This window comes from Callospermophilus lateralis, chromosome 6, assembly GCF_048772815.1.
Source record: "Callospermophilus lateralis isolate mCalLat2 chromosome 6, mCalLat2.hap1, whole genome shotgun sequence".
In the NCBI taxonomy this organism is placed as follows: domain Eukaryota; kingdom Metazoa; phylum Chordata; class Mammalia; order Rodentia; family Sciuridae; genus Callospermophilus; species Callospermophilus lateralis.
The window spans coordinates 9,746,342-9,767,479 of NC_135310.1; the positions used below are offsets into that span (position 1 = coordinate 9,746,342).

Consider the following 21,138-nt stretch of genomic DNA (forward strand, 5'->3'; position numbering starts at 1 on the left):
GAAAGGAGAAGACTGGCTGCCTAGACAATGGTCCTTTCTAACGCCATGTGACTCAGCACCTCCTGCACCCAGGCAAGGCAGGGAAGTGTGGACACCTCAGACTGGCACAAACACCCCACAACCTCTCGTGTGTTGTTCACCTTGATCTTGCCACTCTAAGACAGGCAGGAGGCCTAACTCCCACTTCCAGGTGTGGACAGTACATTCCAGATGCTGGCTCAGTTCACTCACACAGGTCAGAGGAGGTAGGCAAAACAGAGGTCAGCTGCCTCTGGATCCCTCTCTAGATACTACCTGTCCTGGAGGGATGCAGCTGTGGCTGCTGAGGTCAGGAAAGCAGCGAGCTGCACTCTGCTGGAGGGGCCACACTGTCACCCAGCTTACCTTTCCAACAGCCAGGGCCCTCGGGCCAGGTTCTGACCCCTTTCAGTCTCTACTGTTAAACATCAACAGAGAAGGGCAAGAGGAGGTGGCTAGCCACCACACAGCCCCCTGAAAGGACAAACAGGCTCCTGGTTCTTACTGTAACCAACCAGGAAGGATGCATCTCGGTTAAGGTCACCAGCTTCAGGACAAAAGAGGCTTAGATCCTGGTTCTGCCATTTACTATCTGTGTCACCTCAGGCAATGGCTTTGACCTTTTGTATAAAACGGGCTCTACTACAAGTTCCTACGCTGTGAGCCTGCTGTGAGGACCTAAGGATGTGTGCAGGGAAAGCCTCAACACACGGCTCCACACACTGGGCAGTTCCTAACCTCCTCGTCCAGTCCTCAAGCCAATGACCTGCCGTTTGGGGTTCTCTCCGAGTTCCTCCTGATGCCAGTAACCTGGGGAGTCTGAGGTGCCCTTCCTGCTATCTTAGGGAGAGGCTCAACAGAATGCAGTGCCAACGAAATGAGAAGCCAGGCTCACTCCTCCCTGGACCCTCAGGAGGCCTGAAGTAGGTGCCCCAAAAGGAGCCAATCAGCCTGTGTGGCCTGGGCACTCTGGATCAGGGTACTCTACACCAACTACAAGTGACCTGCAGCCCTGTGATGGAGAATGACTCGGAAGAGGCACAGCCCATCCGCATCCCCTGTGGGCACACCAGGCAGTTAGTTAAGTGAACAGCAGAACAGTGTTGAGGGTGCTCAGGGTGGGCTGCGGGTGAGCGAGTGAAGCTCACTACGAGTGTCTGCATGTGTGTGTGCACCTGGGTGCGCACAGGTGTGAGTTTCTAGGAGCATAGCACATGAGGTTAGGCAAGTCTTTCATGACCTTCGTTTCAAATTTCTTTCTTTTTTTTCCTTTTTTTATTACTTAAGAGTAATTTTTCAAAGTCTCTGGACTCTCTGCCTTCTACCCTGGAGAAGCAAGTCTGTGACAGCTGGGGGCTGTGGAGCCATCCACACACTCACCCCTGCACACGTGAGGGTCCTTGTCCGATTGTGAACCTTGTTGTGAATGTACATGGTGGTTCCATCCTGGGCCACACCGTTGACTTTGACAGTCATGGAAAAGCTCGTCTGAATAGAAGTTTCTACAAAAGAAAGAAGTTCAGTGTCACAGACCACCTTGGGCAGTACCACCCACTGACAAAGGTGCCTTCAGGGCTCTGCTGTGGCCTTGAGCCAAGCACACATGAGAGCCCCAGAGAGCACTGAGGCCACGCTACCCTCTGCCGCCTTGAAACCTCGTATTGCCAGGCAGAGGACAGCCTGTCCACTGGAATCTACTCGCCCAAGACCAAGCGGCCTGTGTCAAAAACTACACCAGATCATCAACCACTCCATTTCATATTTAAGGGGCTTCCAACTTGTTCCTATTGTGAATAATAATGAATATCCCTGTAAACCTATTACCCTTATATACCTATCTTTTAGCACACGTCCAAGTTTTTTAAAATCCCACAATCTCTTAAATATGAGATTTGGTACCTGAAATGGCAGGTTGCATACCTTCTGAATGATCCAACTCAACAACACATGTCAGCCACAGTTGCTGATTATATGTAGATAGTGGATTCGAACGTATTTGAATTGGCTTTAGCTAAAGCAAAAAAATGAAAGAAATTAAGTAATCCATGTGACCTCCTCATTGAGTCTATCAACTCTCTTAATACACCGTTCACATTTGCCCTAAAAGGCTTGAGCAGTAGTTCTGAAACAGAAATACAGAGTTTTTTTCCTTTGGACAACCTGGTGAAAAGATGCCTTCCAGAACAAGAAAGGACACTTTCCAGCTGCAACCCACCTTCGTCTCTTCAAAATCTCTTAGGAGGCAGTTTCCACCACCTTGAGCCTTGGAGGGTGCACCTGCTGAATACCAAGGAGGCACCAGTGTGGAGAAGAAGTTCCACTTCAGGATGAGGAGACAGAGAGTAAGAAAGGACACCAGAGAAACATTCCACACTGACAAGATATGTATCTTGGTGGTTATCTCTTTGGAGTCAGCAGGCCAAATATAGCACTGTTGATATCAACTGTTTTCAGCTTTACTGAAGTCTAACTGTCCCTGGAGAGGAAAACCAGAGAAGACTATGCTGCCAGCGATTTTTCCACAATGTCTTTTGAAGAACATAATGCTGGTATCTAACAGCCAGGTGCCACCTATGATCCCAAAGAAAAGCATCATTTGGGGCTGAGGTTGTGGCTCAGTGGTACAGTGTTTGCCTTGCATGTGTGAGGCACTGGGTTCAATCCTCAGCACCACAAAAAATATAAATAAACAAATAAATTAAAAGAAAAGCATCATTTGAAGGCACCACCCTTACTGGTCAATGTGTGGTTCATATCTTAATGCTTCTGTCAGGGTCCAAGAGAAGCTCTCTGGAACCAAAGCCGTCCCTGAAAGCCTCCAGAAATCATATCTATCGGAGGAAGAGATACTGTCTTTCTTTTTCCTCCCACCCTGTTATGGTTTCGATGTGAGGTGTCCCCCAAAAGCTCACATGTAAGACAATGGAAGAGAGTTTGGAGGAGAAATGATTGGGTTATAGCCTGAACCTAATCAGTGAATTAATCCCAGTGGTTCATTGGGAGCATGGCTATGGGTATATATTTTGTAGCTGGAGCAAGGAGTCTTTCTCTGCTTCCTGTTCACCATGTGAGCCGTTTCCCTCTGCCACACTCTTCTGCCATGATGCTCTACCTCACCTTGAGCCCCAAGGAACGAAGCCTGCTGTCTATGGATTGAGACTTCTGAAACTGTAAGCCCTCAAACTTTTCCTCCTTTACAATTGTTTTGGTAGGTCTTTTAGCAGTGGAAAGCTGACTAAAATACACCCCCAACCCCAGGCACTAAACCCAGGGGTACTCTAACACAGAGCCATAGCCTCAGCCCTTTTTATTTTTCAGGACAGAGTCTCACTAAGTCACTGAGAATGGCCTTGAACTTGTGTTCCTCCTGCTTCAGCCTCCCCAGGGATTACAGGTGTATACCACCGTACCCAGCAAGGTCCTATCTTTCTGAAGTGAGGATGGTCTCTGGGAAGCAAGTCAGTCAGTCAGTCTGATGGAATGACTGCTATTTTCTGTATCAAAGAGAGACTGATACCCTGACAGACAGCAATTAAAAAGACCAACTACTGCCAGGTGTGGTGGTGCACACCTGCAATCCCAGCAGCTCGGGAGGCTGAGGCAGGAGGATAACAAGCTTAAAGCCAGCCTCAGCAATTTAACAAGGCCCTAAGCAACTTAATAAGAACCTGTCTTAAAGTTTTAAAAAAATAAAATAAATAAAAAGGGCTGAGGATGTGCCTCAGTGGTCAAGTGTCCCTAGGTTCAATCCCTAGTACAGAAAAAAGGAAAAGAAAAAAAAAAGACCAACTACTGTCAGTAAACTCCTTGGGAATACCTCTCCACATTAAACCACTGGCCCCAGAGTTAAATAAAGGAAAGTAAAGAAAATGCAAAGATAGGCTAAACGGCACAACAAAAAGAACTAAGAGGTCTAAGTTTTGAGACATTTATCTTTTTTTTGCATTTTTTGAAATGTAGTTTTTGAAACCTTGTAAAGGTAAAGCTACAGGGAGGTGAGAGAATGGGAAGCAGGGATCTGGGACCAAACAATGAGATTTAAACTGTCCATGTTACGGTGCCGTAAAAGCGCAGGACAACTGGGCCCCATTCACGGATAAGGGTTAGGGTTGACAGCAGAATAAAAGCTTTAGCTGTCTGGGCTTTTACAAGTTGATATTTACTAAAGTAAATCAAAATTCTCCAAATGAGAGAACCTCTGTTTTCCTCTAAAGATGGAGAAGAATCAAGCCTTGTTTAAGGGGCTGGGGGACTCATTTAAGCCGAGTTCAAGCAAAGCATACCAAACAAGCAATGCAGAGGCTGTTCCAGCTAGAAACCTGATGCAGAACAAGCCCAACCTGGACACCTAAGAATTTGAAAGGATCAGCTACCTAAGCAGTCGCTGTTAACACATTCAAACAGGACTTACAGATGCAAGGAATTGGGAGGAGTTAACCCCCTTTGGAAATAAACTGCTGCTGCCAAGTAATACCACCACACTTCCTAAGCACTGAGGTGTTTCCTATAGCAGAAAAGGTGATTCTGACAGACAAGAGCCCCAAGCCGGCAGCTCAGTGAGAGACATTGCTGCCTGAGAAGCAGCTGCAGGTCAAGGGTATCTGTCTTCAGGACTCTCTAAGGAGAACCAAATTCCTCAGTGCCCCAGAAATTCATAATGTTCCAACAGCTGCCTCTTAACCCAGGCTTACCTTTTTGCTGTTATTTAGTGAAAAATTCGCTGCAGAAGTCTGGATTACTTTGGGTCCTGAAGCATAACAAAGAGAGGTGAAAAGTGGGTTATATCTATATTGTTAATTTATTAATTTTTTCTGAATGCTAAGACTCATACATTATGCAGAGGCATCTTATTTCCCTGCCCTTTTTTGAGAGATTTTACATTCATGGGTAAAACACGAACACACAGAACAGCCACTCTGCTGAGCACCCAAGGTTGCCTGACCACACTCAGCATGTGGGACTCCATGGGATCCCCTCCAGTGCTCCAGTGAGCACACAATAGGGGGAGGAGAGAAGTTCACTAGATTAGACAAAGGGGGATGAAGGAGGGGGAATAGGAAAGACAACAGAATGAACCCAACACAGCTTTCCTATGTTCATAAATGAATACACGACCACATCATGTACAACCCCCAAAATGGGAAATGATACTCCATAATATGTATAATATGTCAACATACACTCTACTGTCACGTATACCTAAAAATAATAAAAAATAGAAAAAATATTACTTGAGATTAAAAAAATTTACCACATAATCACTACATATTTTGGAAAGCATAAGGATTTCTTCCAAAAGACTAAGGCACTTTTATGTTTATCCAATTAGTCCAATCTTTCAGAAATATTAAGTACGGGATATAGTAAGACAAATATATACTAATATAAGCATAAAAGAACACAACATAAAATTTACCATTTTAACCATTTTTAAGTGTATTTCAGCAGTATTAAGTACATTTGTGTTGAGCACCCATCATCACCCCATCTTCATACCTATCTTGTAAAACTGAAATTCTGTCCCCCATTAAACAGTAACTCCCCATTCCACTTTCTGACTTCTCCAAATCCATGTAAGTAGAACTTATTTGGCACATCATATAAGTAGTCCTTTTGACTGACTTATTTCACTTGATGTCCTGAAGATTCACCCATGTTACTGCAATTATCTAAATTTTCTTACTTTTTTAAGGTTGATTAATATTCCATTGTAGTATATATCATATTTTGCTTATCTATTCATCTGTCAATGAACACTTAAATTGATTCCACAATTTTAGTATCATAAATAATTGACCATTAGTATACAAATATCTCAAGGTCTTGCCTTCACATTTTTCCCCCCATACTGGGAACTGAATCCAGAGCCTCAGACATGTTAAGCAAGTGCTCTATCACAAAGTTACATCCCTAGCCCTTTTATTTTTTTATTTTTATTTTTTAAATTTTATATAATTTATTTTTTATTTGTTTTAATTAGTTACAGTGACAGTACAATGACCTTGACATGTCATACATTTGAATCAGATGGGATATCTCATTTTTCTGAGTATACAGGTAACCTAGCCCTTTTAAAACTATTATTATTTTATTTTGAGTTAGGGTCTTGCTAAATTGCCCAAGCTGGCCTAAAGCTTATAATCCTTCTGCCTCCATCTCTCAAGTAGCTGGGATTACAGCCAGGCTCCACCACGCCTGGCCAGTTCTTTTGAATACATACCCAGAAGTTGTATGGAATATTCTTTTCCACCTTTTCACTTCAACCTGTGTCTCTGGATCTAAAATGCCTCTCCTGTAGACAAAATATCATCTGGATCATGTTGGTTTTTGTTTTTGTTTTGTTTTGTTGTAGATGGACAGAATGCTTTTATTTTGTTTATTTTTATGTAGTGTTGAGGGTTGAACCCAGTGCCTCATGCATGTTAGGCAAGTGCTCTGCAGCTGAGCTACAGCCCCAGCCCTGGGTCATGTTTTTTAAATTCCACTCTGCCTAAATCTTTGGTTTTTTAATCTTCACACACACACACACACACACACACACACACACACTCACACAAAATAATATATAATACATTTTATATATATATATATATATATATATATATACACACACACACACATAAACTATATAAAATAAAAAGACATATGTCTTTTCGTTGCAGATGGGACACAATACATTTATTTTATTTATGTATTTTCACGTGGTACTAAGGATCAAACCCGGTGCCTCATGCATGCTACGCAAGCGCTCTACTACTGAGTCACAATGCCAGCCCTAAGACTGACTTTTGATTAGACAGTTTAATCCATTTCTGTCACTTTGTTTTCTGTATGCCTTGGGTTTCTATGCATTCATATTCTATGTCTCATAGCTTTTTGTCCCATATTTAATATTCAAAAGTTGTAACATTCTAATTTGTATTTATACCAGCTTGACGTTAATAATATACAAAAACTCTGCTCCTTTTAATAACTCTGTCCCTACCTCTTTAATGATTGATGTCTCGACTGTGACAATTGTTTTCATATATATAAATATATTATTTATTTCTAAAACAAAAATATTTTTAGTATATTAGTCCCTTAAATCATGTAGAAAACAGAACAGTTACAGATAAAAATTTTAATAATACTAGCTTTTATGCTAATAATTGGTTTTGTATTTGTCTTAGATCATCAGAAAACAAAAAGTGCAATCATACTATATTGTCAGAGTAACACGAGCTTTTATCACCACCCCTGGAACTGCCTTTACTGCCATCCTGCGGCTTCAAGTCCCTGCCTAGTGCCCTTTCATTTCAACCTGCCATCCTCCCTGCAGCAGTTCTTACAGGGCAGTTCTAGTGGAACAACTCCCGCATCTTCTGTTTATCTGAGAAAGTCTTCATTTCTTCCTCACTTTTAAAGAACAGTTGCCAGATACAGGATTCTTCATTGATAGCTCTTTTAGCACATTGAACATTTCAGCTCAGTGCCTTGTGGCCTCCAACAGGCTTTGGTTCGGTCTCTGCTAACAACCTTACCAAGGATCTCTCAAAGGCGATGAGTCCCTCTGGGGCTGCTTTCAAGATTCCTCCTGTTTTTAGCTTCCTATGATTTGATTTCAAAGTGTCTTGGTGTGGTGTCTTTGAGTTCAGCCCATTTTGGAAGTTTTCAGACATTGTTTCTTCAAATATTCTCTCTGCCCCCTTTCTCTCCCTCTTCTCCTTCAGAGATCCCATGACATGTACGTTGGTTCACTTGGTGGTGTCCCATGTGCTCACTGACCTTTAATCACTTTTCTTTCTTTTCCTCAGGCTCAAAAATTTCCATTGCCCTATCTTCAATTTGCTGGTTCTTTCCTCTACCTATTCAAATCTTCCCTTTAATTCTTCTAGTAAAATTTTCACTTATTCATTACTGTACTTTTCAGCTCTAGAATTTCTTTTTGGCTTCTCTTTAGATTATCTAGATCTTTATTGATATTTCCATTTTATGCATATGCTGTTTCCTGGATTTCTCCACATCTTCATTTGATTCTTTCAGCATCTTTAAGAAGCTGTCTTGATTTTTGTCTAGGAGATCAGCATATGGCCTTAGTGACGGATTTTTGTGTTTTCTTTTGTTTCAAGGAGTCAATACTTTTTTATGCATTATGATTTTCTGTTGAAAACTGGACACTTAAATAACAAGTTACCCCTGAAAATTAGACTCTCCCCCTTTCCTAGAGTTTTTTGGTTTTGTTGATATGGCTATTGTTGACTGTCTCTGTGCTAAGGATCAGTCTGAAGTATAAACTTAGGGTCTTCTGGGGTCTTTTCTGAGTCTGTGCCTTCCTTGGGCAGGTATGAGGACTTCTCAATTTCCCTATATATATAGTTGTTTTTGAATCTCCTGGCTTTCAATATCTGGCTCCCAAAAGGAAGGGGGTGAAATAACAATGGATGCCCACCTCATTGTATCTCTGTGATCAGAAGCAATAATCCAACAATTACAGCACAATCCCCAATATTAGGAGAACAGGGTCGTTTTGCCCATCTTGAGTCCCACAAGCTATACACAGGTTGTTCCAAGAACACATACACAGCTGTTTTAGGGCTTGGTGGGCAATGGGCCCCTATACAGTGCTAAGAGTTGCATTGACTGAAATTAGCCACAATTTATGGTTCCAATCCTACACTGGGAGTTGCAAGCCTTCAACTGGCACTCGAGCTTCAAAACAGGTACAGAGATTCTGCCACTGCAGTTGTCATCTAAACAGATTCCTTCCTATTCCACCACTTTCCCAAAATCCTCTCCAAAATTTTATTAGCCTTGTCATAATCCTCCAGAACTTTGGACTTCAAGGAAATAGTCAAAGGAGACACTGTGAAACTGATATTAATGTAATTTAGAACTGGATTTGCTCTAAAACATATCATTCTGAGATGTGATGCCAGCTTCCTGGGGTGCCTCTGTGACCACCCCAGCCTGCTGCCAATAATCCTCCACTTCATTGCAGGCAATGCTGGTATGTATACCTCAACTAGCGCAGGGATATGTCTCTGGAATGTGCTGAGAAGCAAGACTCCCTGTAGGAAGGAGGCCCGTATTCAGAATCAGGCTTCTTTTAAATGGATTCATAGTCTGAGTGAACTCCTAACCAGGCAGTCTGGCTTCCAAGAAAGAATTAAGAAATGGCAATCAGAAGAACCTGGACTCTACTCTTTGCTAACTAGGCTTTCTGAGTCTCAATTTCCTTATTTGCAAAATGAGGGGACTAACCCAATGGTCCCTTAAGTACTCTTAACTCTAAAATAAATAATAACCTTGACACATAAAGTAATTAGGAACAGAGTACTTATGATAGTTAATTTTATGTGTCAACTTCACTGGGCTACAGGGGGCCTAGATTCTTGACTAAACATTATTCCATTGTGTCTGTGAGGAATTCCTGGATGAGATTAATATTTGAATCAGTAGACTAAGTGAGCAGATTGCAGACCCCTTCCCTGCTGTGGGTGAGCCTCATGAAATCTACTGAAGGCCTAGTAGAACAATATGGCTTAAGGAGAATCAATCTCTCTCCCCCTCCCTCCCTCCCTCCCTCCCTCCCTCCGACTAGAACGAACACCACCAGCTCTCACCTGAGCATCAGAGCAGCAGCAGAACAGCCTTCCCAGCCCTCTCACCAACAGAATATCAGTTTAGGTAGGAAAGGGGCTCTTGAGGCACAAGTGCCCCTGGGATAGGCCAAGCATCACTGTCATACTGCAGCGTTAGTGCTTTGGTGGAATCAAGGGCCACCAGAAACCACCCTCAAAGACAATGACAGTTTACTTAAAAGAAAATGAAGAGGTGCACTCTCCAATCACATCGGGGTCCTGCTGCCCATCCTTCAGGCAGACTGAAGACTCCAGGGTTTCTGGAAACCTTGTGAGAACCACGGAGAACTACTCTGCTTCTGTGGTTCTGTTCTCTGTCTGTGGGAGAGGAGCCTGGCCTACCTAGAAGATTCCAAAGCACTTTCAAGGCCAAATTCCTGGTGTGGCTTTCCCCCCAAACACCTTGCAGCTGGGTGACTAAAGGCAAGGGTGAAGGCAGATCCCCACACTCCCACTTGAATACCATGAGGCTGCCAGCACCCTTCTTGGGGCCCTGCTGAGGGCTCAGGGTGTCACTAGAGCCCCTCCCTGCTCCCCGCTCCGCCCCTGCTCTGTGCCATCAATCACACCCCACCCCCGTTCACTGCATCAGGACTTGTAGGTTGCCATCCCCCAGGGCAGCAGGTCTGGACTGCCCAGCACAGTGCCAACAGACTCCAGAAGTGTCTGTTGGCCACTAAAAGGTGCTGACAAAAGGCTGACTTGGAGGCCTGGCTGTAATAAGGGGCATGGCCAGGGTCACTCAGCTGCTCACTGCGCCTCCCCCAGGAGAAGAGGTGCAGGAAGAGGCCTCTTCTGGCCTGTGGGCTCCGTCCACACTGGGCCTGGTGGGACGAAGGGGTGCAGCTGGGCAGGCTGAGAGGCAACACGCCAAGGAGGCCGTGAAGGCGAGATGATGGAACAATTAAACACCGAACTTACCTCTGATCCCAACGAAGACAGTCACGCCAAAACAGAGGAAGAAGACGACAAACACGAGCACAAAGTGGCGCTTGGAGAGCGTGTAGAGCCGCATGGGTGCCAACCTGCAGAGCAGAGCAGGGTGACCCACAGAGCCACAGGAGGACGGCCGCACAGCACACATGCCAGCCCCTGGCAGGCCCGAAAGGCCACACTGGCCTCATCCGCCCACCTCCCCCCACCCAGCCCTCACCTCACAAGGACACCTGTTCTGAAACCTGTGACCTTCCCTGACAAAGCAGTCCCAAAGACATCTAACCATCCTGCATGTCCTGGGTCAGCCCCTGACACTCTGGCCTGCACAGGACAGGCTAAATCCAGCCCTTGTGGCAGAACGTGCTGTGGCTTCTGCTCCCACAAGGTCCCATGTCACCAGGTGGTGGGCTCAAACCTTCTTCACAAATCCCACCTCCAGCTGCCAGAGCAGAGCCCTAATGTGACCTTAAGGAGCCTGACTCACTCACTCATACATGTTCAACTCGAGCTGTCCCAGGTATCTCACAGACATGCCCCAAAAGAAGCCAGGGACCACAGCTCGTTTGCATCTGGCCTCCACAAATGCAGGGTCCCTCCTTTGAAGCCCCGTCCTAGTGAAGAGCAGCTGACCTTCATGGCTGAGTCTGCTTTTGACACAATTTACACCAATGTGGAAGCACACCTACAGTTCCCCACCCACTGTCCGAAGGAAACGCAGAGGGGCACAAATATTCCCCTGGAACTCCCCGCAAAGTCCTGTCAGATGGACAACAAGGTCTGAGGACTTCTGGTAACCCTGCCTCTGCAGAGCACTTGGCTCGGCCTTCATGGTGGCCAAGGCGTCCCATGAACACAGCTGTCTGTGTTCCAATTCAACCTAACCTCACTTACAAAGAGACGGCAGGGGGACTTGGCTGGCCCGCCCCTGCCTGAACCCTCAAGAAGCACCACCAGGGATGAGCCCAGGCTGGCTCTTGCTTTGTTGTGTGTCCACAGTACTCATGCTTCCTGGCCTTGGGAGCCAGGAGCAATAGAGTGGACTTGACTCTCTCACGCCTGAGACAGGCGTGGCCAAGAATGAGGGAAAGGTCACGGACTCCTGTGAACAGAGGCATGCCACGAGTAACCCGCCTCCTCCCCACGTCGACTCCAGCTGCCAGGCAGGAGGCTGCCACTCTGCCATGCGTCTCAGGGCGAAGGTGAGGCCTGGGAGCCACGGCCACTCTGACGTGGCCCTGCTGACTGCCTGGTGCATGTGTACTCTGCCCCATGGACTTTCAGGTCAGGGTCATGGGGTTGACTGAATGACAGACCCAGTGAAAATCCAGGTCCAAACTCTGACCCACACACAACCTGCCTGGCGCAGATGGAAGCTGGTGAAGGAGCCAGGTCCCTACTCGGAGAGTCTCGTGCATTACAGCTGGAAATGGTCTCCAGGACGGAGCCCAGTCCCTCTGATTTACAGAGCGGGAAATACTCTGGAGATGATAATTCTGCCCTTTGGCAGCACCTGCCACTCCCCTGGAGGGAGGCTCTGGAAAGTGTGACCAAGTTCAAACTTGACACCCATAGGAGAAGAAGTATCTCCTCTGTCCCTGCGTTACCAGGTGTGGAGCTATCCCTCAGGTTCCTCACTCGGGGTGCTGAATACATTTCTGTTTACATTCTGAAGAAGGGAAGATTTCTAGGCAACGCACAGGGCATTTTCACACAGAAAAAACTACACCAAGCTCAATGGACTGGATGGTGGGGAAATAAAACAGTTATTAGTACTGTACTGGTGTTTTGATAAATGCCAGATTATGAGATGCCGCCACCAGGAAGCTGCCACTCTCGTGTGAACATGAACTTGTTTGGAGAACTCATGCATAGCCATTCATGAGCTCCCCCATCATGCTCCCTTCACGAGAACCATGCCCCACAGCAGCCCAACCCAGAGCAACACTGAGAGCTCCCCAAGCACAGGGTGAAGGCACACCTGCAGGCATAGTGGCTCACGCCTGTAATTTCAGTGACTCAGGAGGCCAAAGCAGGAGGATCCCAAGTTCAAGAGAAACAGAATAATTATATTTTAAATTAAGTTTAAACTATAATGTTTAGAGGCTGGGGCTGGAGCTCAGTGGTAGAGCACTTGCCTTGCACATGTGACGCATTGGGTTCGATCCTCAGCACCACATAAAATATAAATAAATAAAAGATGCAGTGTCCATCTACAACTAAAAAAATATTTAAAAAACTTCAGCATTTAAAATACATTATCGACACCCTAAAAGCACCATGACTTAGCATATGAGAACAAAGGCTGAATAAAGACATCAGAACGGACATGACAGCACAGGTCAAATGCAATCCGCCCAGGTGACATGCTTCCTTGCTCCTCAGAAGACTCAAGGAGCCAGGCATAGTGGTGCATGCCTGTAATTTCAGTGACTCAGGAGGCCAAAGCAGGAGGATCCCAAGTTCAAGGCCAGATTCAGCATCTTAGCAAGACCCTGTTTCAAAATAAAAAATAAAGTCCTGGTGATACAGTTCAGTGGTAGAGCATCCCTGGTTTCAATCCCCAGTGCCACCGAAAAGAAAAGGAAAGAAAGTAACCCATCATGTCTTTTATCTTAAAACTTACACCTAACCCAGGTTAATTAGAAAATTTCCAACAGTCACCCAAGTCAATGGAAAAAAGATACAGAAAGCAAATCTCTTAGCTCAAGAAACACACCCAGGTCACAGCTGCCCACACTTGGTCAGCAGGCTGGAGAAGAGTAGCCACAGGCCTTGCTTTCCACTGTCTGTGTCCTGACAAGCAGCAAACATTCTCAGCCCTACCACACTCTGGAAGGCTTACGTCCAGGCCCTCTGCAGCCTACAGGGCCATCAAGGGCCAGGAATGGCCCCTAGACTGTGCCTGGGATCCCTCCATGGTTCCCTCTACTGTTAACTTCTCATCTAAAAACTCTGACTCAAAAAAACAGACTCCTGAAGGCCCAGCAACACTGCCCTAGCTAAGACAAACCTCAGGTCTCCACTGTTGCTCATGGAAGAACAACAAAAACGTTGAGAAGCCACGGTAAAGAGAGAAGTGAGCAAGCTTTGCCAGAACTAGCCCAATCTGCTGTGGGGAGACCAGCCCAATGGCGACACCTGGGGCATGTACTGCTGTCCTGACCCAGGTACAACTGACAGCTCTGCCTCCAGCCAAAGTCACCTCCCGCTGGAATGCCAAGTGTTCCTAACCACCACGCGGACCTAGGTCAAGCCAGGCAAGTCTCAGTGACCAATACAGCCCGTCACCCTCTATGATCAGACCAACTGGAGGACACTTCTACAACCACTAGAGGCCAAATTGGGTTGCAAAAAACTGCACAGTCCACCTTCAAGAGGCCTCTGAGCCACCAGCCTGCCCAGTCCTCATGTCCACTCAATGCCTTGTATGTCTTCTTGAAATTCTCCAGCCCCAGATGCTCATGGTTCTCCAAACACTGGCTACCTGCTTCCCCTCTAATTGTCCTTCCTACTTTCAGGAACCATCCCTGTGCACCCTGCCCTCACTCTAAAATAGTGTCCCCAAAATATCCTCACTCAGACGTCCTATACTTCTTTATGGTCCATACGTTTAAAACAAACTCACTGAAGAACACGACGGAAATCCTGTACCCACTCTCCACTTCCTGCCTCAATCCTTTCTCCATTTCCACATCCTAAAACCTCTGAGTCATCTGGCATGTCCTCTCCTGTTCATCCCACACAGCCACAAGAGGCAAGTCCCTGCTTCCCAAGTCCCCTCCATTCCCAGCAGGTCCTCAGGAACTCCCACCTGGATTACTGCCACTGCCTCCCAGCTTCTTGGTTGTTGTTACTATAGCCCCCATACAGCCTGCCCACTATAAAGCCTGGGGTGGCTCCCCACCAACTAGGCAAGTGTAGCCTCCTCCTTAGGGCTCTTGAGGTCCCCCAAGTCCTTCCCTACAATCCCAATCCAATCTTCCTACCTCCCTGCACGCACCTGCCTGACTCCAGGTTAGCCCTCACACTGTTTCCTGATCAAAAGGCTCTTTTCTCCCTGCCAGCTTGTCTAAATCCTCTTCCAAGTTCAGGAACACTGTGTCCACCTTCTCATGACTGCCCCATCTCGCCACCACAACAGGTGTGTCTGCACTATTCAGCTGAGCATCTGAAGACAAAGTACTACCTGCCTGCCAGGCCTGGCACCTGACAGGCATTCACACTGACTCCACTTCCACTGCATTTCCAAAGTGCTTGTGTAGTTCCTCAAGCACAGGTGAAATGCCAGGGACAGCATTTCCCACTACACCCAGGGGGTCAAGGGGAAGTCTTCTGCCCAGCTAAGCAGGGCGGGGACCTCCTGCATACCTGCCACCTCTTCTGGCTTGTTCATCTTGGGCCAGGCAGCTCCTTCCTCTGCAGGCCCGGGCTTCATTCCACACTAGGCATTTGACATGTGCTCTAAGTCCTGGCCTAGCTAGAACCCCCAGGCCTTAGAAGAGCTTCCAAATGCAATGGAAGAGAACATCCCCTTGAACTCTTTGGGCTTCTTATTAACTAACCTCAATTTCGGGGGTGCTTAAAAATACAAATTTCCTAGCCCCCAAACTGCAGTCATAATCTGAGTCACTGCAAGTCCTATCTTTCCCTCATTAGGCACAGTCATCACCATTTCCCAAGAGACTGCTTGGGATGTCCCAAGGAAGGGACATCTGGGATCATTTACCCGCAGGAGCTAAGTCACTTTTCATCAAATAATCTAACAAAACCAAAAACTTCCCATGGATGTACACAACACAAATAACCAAAATTTAAAAATGAAACTCTAAATACCAAGTTGTTCAGGTGTAGATAACCTCCTCTCTCTAGGCACCCGGGACTGTCCCTTTCAGAATAACTGGCAGCTATCAGCTATCCCTGCCATCGGGCTGCCCACCTGCTGCCACTGATTTGTTACTCCATCCTGGCCGGCAATCTGCCTCAGGTGAGGCACCCCAACTACCCTGAGAGAAAGCAACCATTTACCCACCTGCAGGACTCAGTGCCCAAGCCTGTTTCAGGGCTTTATCGCGGGTGATCCACATCCATCAACATCCGTGTCCTCCCTGATTCCTGCCCTGACCAGTAGGCCCAGCACATGCCCGAGCAGTGGGTGTCCAATGACTTCACCTTTCCCACTCGCTCTTCCCTAGTCTATTCCTTGGAGTTCCACTATGTTCCCTGCCATGATAAACTGTCAAACACTGAACCACAACATCTGTCTTCTCCTAAGTTGTCTTTTTATGGTGTTGGTGGCTCTAGCTTCCCCTTCCATCTGAGGTAGGCAAAGCAGGTCCATGCCACTTCACTACAAGAGGCCCGCCCGGCACCCACCACAGACCTCAGGGCCACACACGCTCAGCCAGCTGGAAAGCCCCATTAGGCCAGTTAAGCACCTCGGAGCCCCTGCACCAGCATTACACGCTTACTACACATTTCTCCCTCCCATGCCAGCCTCCACAGAGTCCACCAAACAGCACTGGCAGAGGGTGGGAGTCCAGCGCACAGTGTGCCCAGCTCATGCAGGCCTCAAGGCAGAAGACTGCAGACAGGCAGGATTCTGGGGGCAGAGAATGAAGGAGGGTACCAGCCTTCATGGAAGGGAAAAACAAGCACCTTAGAGCACCCCAATGACAGCACTAGGCCAGAGATGGCACCCAGGAGGCAGAAGCCTTGTTACCAAGACATATTTTTCTCATCGAGTCACCAATACAGTAGATGGTTATGACCAAAAATATTACTAGTAATTTGCTACTTGTTCAACTGAAAATGTAGATTTCCCACTAGAGAACTTATTAGGATCTGTGCAGCGGGATAGGATTTTAAAATCCCTCAGTCCATTCTCACGTTTTAGTTAAGGTTTTATTTTTTCACAATAGGCATAAAAACAATAGCTTCCTTAACCAAGGTGCTGGCCTGTGTCCATCAGCCACACTCCCCACTTTCCAATACCACAGCTGCAGGCAAGCTAAAGCCACCTCCCAGGGCCTCATTGCAGGAAAGAGAACCAGCATTTATAGGGTTGTGGGGAGTTGAAATTGAAATAAAAAGCAAAATGTTTAGTGAGAAGGTAGCACTCGATCATGTAAGTTTTTAAAAGTGACAGTTGTGTTTTCTTGTCCCTCTCTTTCCTTTGTTTGACACGGGGTCTTGATATGTTGTCCAGGCTGGGCTCAAACGATCCCCCTGACTCAGCCTACTGAGTAGCCTGGAGTACAGGTGTTTCCACGCAGTGTCTCCACTTCATATGGTGAAAAATTTCAGTCTCACTGGCACAGTGTCTCTGGACATGCACTGTTTAAGAAGTCCCCTCCGTGAGCTTCAGACTGAAGGAAAGGGCGGCACCTACCTGACACCAGGCTAGAAGTTTTCTGGGCACTGGCGTTACAAGGCCGTTTAAACATGGGAAAACAGAAGGGTGAGGGTCCTAGGCAGCAGGAGGTAGAGGTGGGATCTGAACCCACATATGTGCACCCAACATGTGAGGGTCAGGGCAGAAAGGAGGCCACTCTACTCCCTCACCAAATCTTTGCTTTTTAAATAACCTACCATTGAAGGGGTTTTGAAAAGAAACTTCTGAGGGGGCAAACAGAATAAGAAGTCTGAAATTTCAATCAATCACGTTGAATATATTATAAATAATTTCTTTACCTACTCAAGCAGTGAGCCTTCAAAAATACCATTATGTGATAATTCAAGGCCCAACAATATCCTGTGCATTTTAATGGGCTCCTCTAGGGAGCATGAGCTTGTGCATCCTTTCCAGGCTGCAGGTCAGTGGCTCACATCCAGGAGCCTGTTGGTTAGGTCATCAAATGCCTTTCCCAGGCCAAACGGAACAAGGAAGCAGGTCAGACACCGGGCAGCACACTTGTTCTCCCAAAAGTTACATGCCAGCCAAGGGAGGGGCTCCAGCCAGGGCCAGGTCATGTGGCCTGGGGTCCAGTGTCCAAAGGCTAGCAGGAAGGCCTCTCCTCCACTAACCAGCAGAGGGACCTGGGGTCGCTACCTCTCAGGACCTCGGGTTCCTGACCCATAACATCCAGGGCTCCTTCCTGGGCTCTCTGTGATGAGGAAGGAGTTGCTCCTGAAAGCTCTTGCTGAGGACAGGTCAGCTGCCAGCTGTTGTCTCAAAGGAGTAGAGGGCAGTGGTCAAGAGCTCGGGCTCTGGAGCCAACTATGAGACTTCCTTTCAAGCTGAGACTTAACAGCTTAGCATTGAGAACTCAATGGACCCTGCTGTACCTCAGTCCCCTCATCTGCAAAATAGGGAAGTTAGAAAACCTCCTGGCAGCAGGGTGGTGGTGAGGAGTCCACAAAATGACAGGTGTAAAGCGATACGACAGTACCTAGTACAGTCAACTCCCAAGAGGTTATCTTTGGTTATATTTTATTTCTAGAGATCATTTGGTTCAGAAAAAAGAAAAATTAGCTAACAGACATGATCCTAAATAACTCCGGGACTGCAGGAACATGATTCTTACCAAGCCTGATGTCCCCTCAAGCACTAGGAGATTCAGCAGGCTTGGGACCCTGAAGCTGTAGCAGGATCCACAGGGCTTAATTTGTTCACCTTCACTTATGGTAGAGATGGGTCTAATCGATACACTCCTACTCAAAAACACCCCAGGATGAAAGAGACATGTGAAATACACTCTTTAAAAAACGGCTTGCACACCAAGCAAGACCCACACAATGCCAGCCTTACTGACCTCTTCAGAGAAACGCAACAGAGAAGCAAAGCAACCAAAGGGCACAAGGAAGCTTCGGCAGCAGAGCTCAAAAAGAAGCCACCTGACTACTCTTCAAGATGCAGCCTATATCTCTCCTGTCCTGGCATTATCAGAAGGGATGGAGGTGGCAGGAAACTCCTGGTTGAAGCCTTAAAAACTAAGGCTCTGACTGGTTCTGATGGCAATCTCTCTGCCTTTTTAAAGAGAAGGTTGAGCCATACGTGAGCTGAGAGGTCACTGGGGCCAGGGTTTGCAGTGCGGACAGTGCGGCCATCATGCCCCTGAGAAGTTTGTTGGCATTGCCCTGGCTCCTCCAGGCAGCTGTTTTCTCCTGATCTCTCCCACCCACTTCCTTCTTCAGGCTCCAACCCTGCTCCTGTCCCTTCTGGCCTTGGACAGCACTCTGACCTAACCAGACATGCTTCAGATGTTTGGTCTTGAGTAGGATTTTATTTACTGCCCAAAACCTTTAGTGATTCCCAGTTCAGTGCCATACTGAACACTGAACGATGTGGCGCTCTGACCTCCGGAAATCCACACCCTACCACCCCACCCCTTTGCCCAACAGAGCCTGAGGCACACCTCCCGGACAGCAAGTGCCCACAGCGGGTCACACTGTGGGTATCAAATCTCTCATTCAAGCTGCAGTAAACAGTTCCTCCCCAAGACCTTTCCTTGGTTAATGGCTTCCGTTTGGGCTAGTCCCCTGGTCTGTAACAGACAGTGTAGGCAGGGGACCTGGGTTCCAGTTCTGGCCAAAGTTCAATGCCCTTCACATACTCCACTATTCCCCACAGAATGGGACAAGGCAGGAATCCCAGATGCACTGCCCAGCCAACCAACCCAAGAGGTCTGTAAGCATGCAACCACCACTGTGCCACAGGGCCACATATCTGGAAGGCACCTTTACCTGGGTGTTCCAAGACGCAACACAAGAGCACACGTGAAAGCTGTCCCGGGAGTAGTGCAGCAGCAACACTGCTAACACACCTCCACCTGGCTTTTATTTAAAAGAAAGATCTTTAAAACATCCACCTGGGCCTGACACTTAATGCCAGCCTGGTTTTCCACCCTGTGCTGAAGTGACCAACCAAAGTCTAACTTGCAAGGAAGGAGGGGAAAAGTGTCCTTCTACCACAGGCGCTTGCCTGGAGGCAACCTCCCCCACCACGTTACTTTTCTGCCTCTAGAACCCCAAATCAACCTCTAACCCACACAGTCCCTCCTTCCTGAGGCCGCCTTCCCGGGGGCCACCCTGCAGAGCCCGGCAAACCTCCTAGCTGCCGGACTCGCACTCGGCCCCGGACCTTCCGCAGCTCCACTCAGCGCCAAGCCTCCCACCAACCCCCTCTCCGGACGCTCCCTGGGGTCACCCGGGTGACTCTGCAGCATCAAAAGCAAGCTTTAGGGATGGCGTCCGTGGGGCCACCCCGACAGGTTTTTCCCCATTAAAGCCTCTGCACTTCACAGGGGACTCGGCCGAAGTCAGCAGATTGCAAAACTCGTAAAACTCGGCATCCCAGTGACCCTGCGAGGCGGTGCCGGCTCCAGCGTGCCCACGTCACCAGCGCCTCGGGAGGCGCCCCCGGGCAGCGCCCCCAGTCGCGCGCCCGGCAGCCGCGGGGAGGGGGTGCGTCCGGCTCCCGGTGCGGAGGCCGGGGCTCGGGGTGGCCAGGCCCGCCCGCTGGCCAGACCCCCGCTCCCCTCCTCCTGCGGGGCGGGCCGGGGGTGCCGGTCGCCTCCCCTCGCCGCCAGCGCCCCCGGGCCGGGCCCGCGCGCCGCGCCCCCTCGCCCGCCCGCGCGCCGCCCGCGCGGAGGGCGCCCCGGGCAGAGCGCCCCGCACCCGGACCCCCGGCTCTGCCCGCCCGCGCCGGCACTCACGGTTCCATCTCGGCGCCCCCGGCCGGCGCGCCCGGAGCCGCGCAGCAGCCGCGGCAGCCAGAGCCGGAGCGACGGCGGCCGCGGGCAGCGGACCGGGAAAACGCGTCAGAGCGCGACGCGCGGTCACGTGCGCGGAAGCGGAGCGCGCGGGACGCGGCGACCGCGGCGGGCGCTGGCCAGCGCGGGGCACCGGTCCTCCGCACGCCGGTCGCCTCAGTCACGACCGAGGCCAGCCGAAGGGCCGTAAGGGCACGAATCCCGGAGCGGGGCCACCTCTGGGGACCAGGCGTCAGTCTCCAGGGCCCTACACACGTGTCTGCTTCCTCTTTCGTCTCCAACTGCGAGGTCCTTGCACGGAACTTTCACTGGCCAGCGTGTGAGCGCATCCCGCCAGAAAAGCATCCTATACCCGCTCTGCCTTTGGTAGTTTAGGGGTTTTTAAGCATCCCTCCCAGTCTATTAGACTGCAACACGTATTTTATTACCAGTATTTAGCTGTAACATTCCATCACCATCCCCTATGATATCACTGTGACTGCTTTTATTTGTCCTCCTCTTCCCAGGACCTGGCACCAGTCTAGCACAGAAAGACACCAGCACTCGAGTATTGAACAGATGACTGAACTGGATTTGCCAGGTGACTAACAATATACCAGCCTATGTTCCAATAATTTAAGAGAATGGGGACCACTTTCCCAAGGAATCAGAGGGAATGGGTTTCAGGGGACTAGTAAGTATATAATTTGCTGACGGGTGGTTAAACGGGCCCCTGCCTTCTGGCTAGGGTGAGCAGCTAGTTCTAGAAGGCTTAAGAATTCCCTAGTTCTAGCACTAAAAGTCCTATGTCCTGGAAACCCCCTCAGTCCAGACAAACCAAGACAAATGATCACCTTATTTCTGACCCATGT

The 21,138-nt window shown here is 48.3% G+C and overlaps 1 protein-coding gene across 2 annotated transcripts in view; it reads right to left on the minus strand.

Moving 5' to 3' along the window:
- Positions 1-20,313, minus strand: part of Tmem181 (transmembrane protein 181) — a 37,385-nt gene extending 17,072 nt beyond the window's left edge. For both annotated transcript variants that reach the window (XM_076858078.1, XM_076858079.1), the window contains exons 1-5: positions 20,231-20,313; positions 10,563-10,666; positions 4,710-4,765; positions 1,939-2,029; positions 1,399-1,520 (exon numbers count right to left, since the gene is read on the minus strand). In XM_076858078.1, coding sequence (XP_076714193.1) covers positions 1,399-1,520; positions 1,939-2,029; positions 4,710-4,765; positions 10,563-10,666; positions 20,231-20,238 — 381 coding nt within the window. In that variant the 5' untranslated portion in view covers positions 20,239-20,313. The remainder of the gene's footprint in view (positions 1-1,398; positions 1,521-1,938; positions 2,030-4,709; positions 4,766-10,562; positions 10,667-20,230) is intronic.
- Positions 20,314-21,138: the final 825 nt, after the last annotated feature.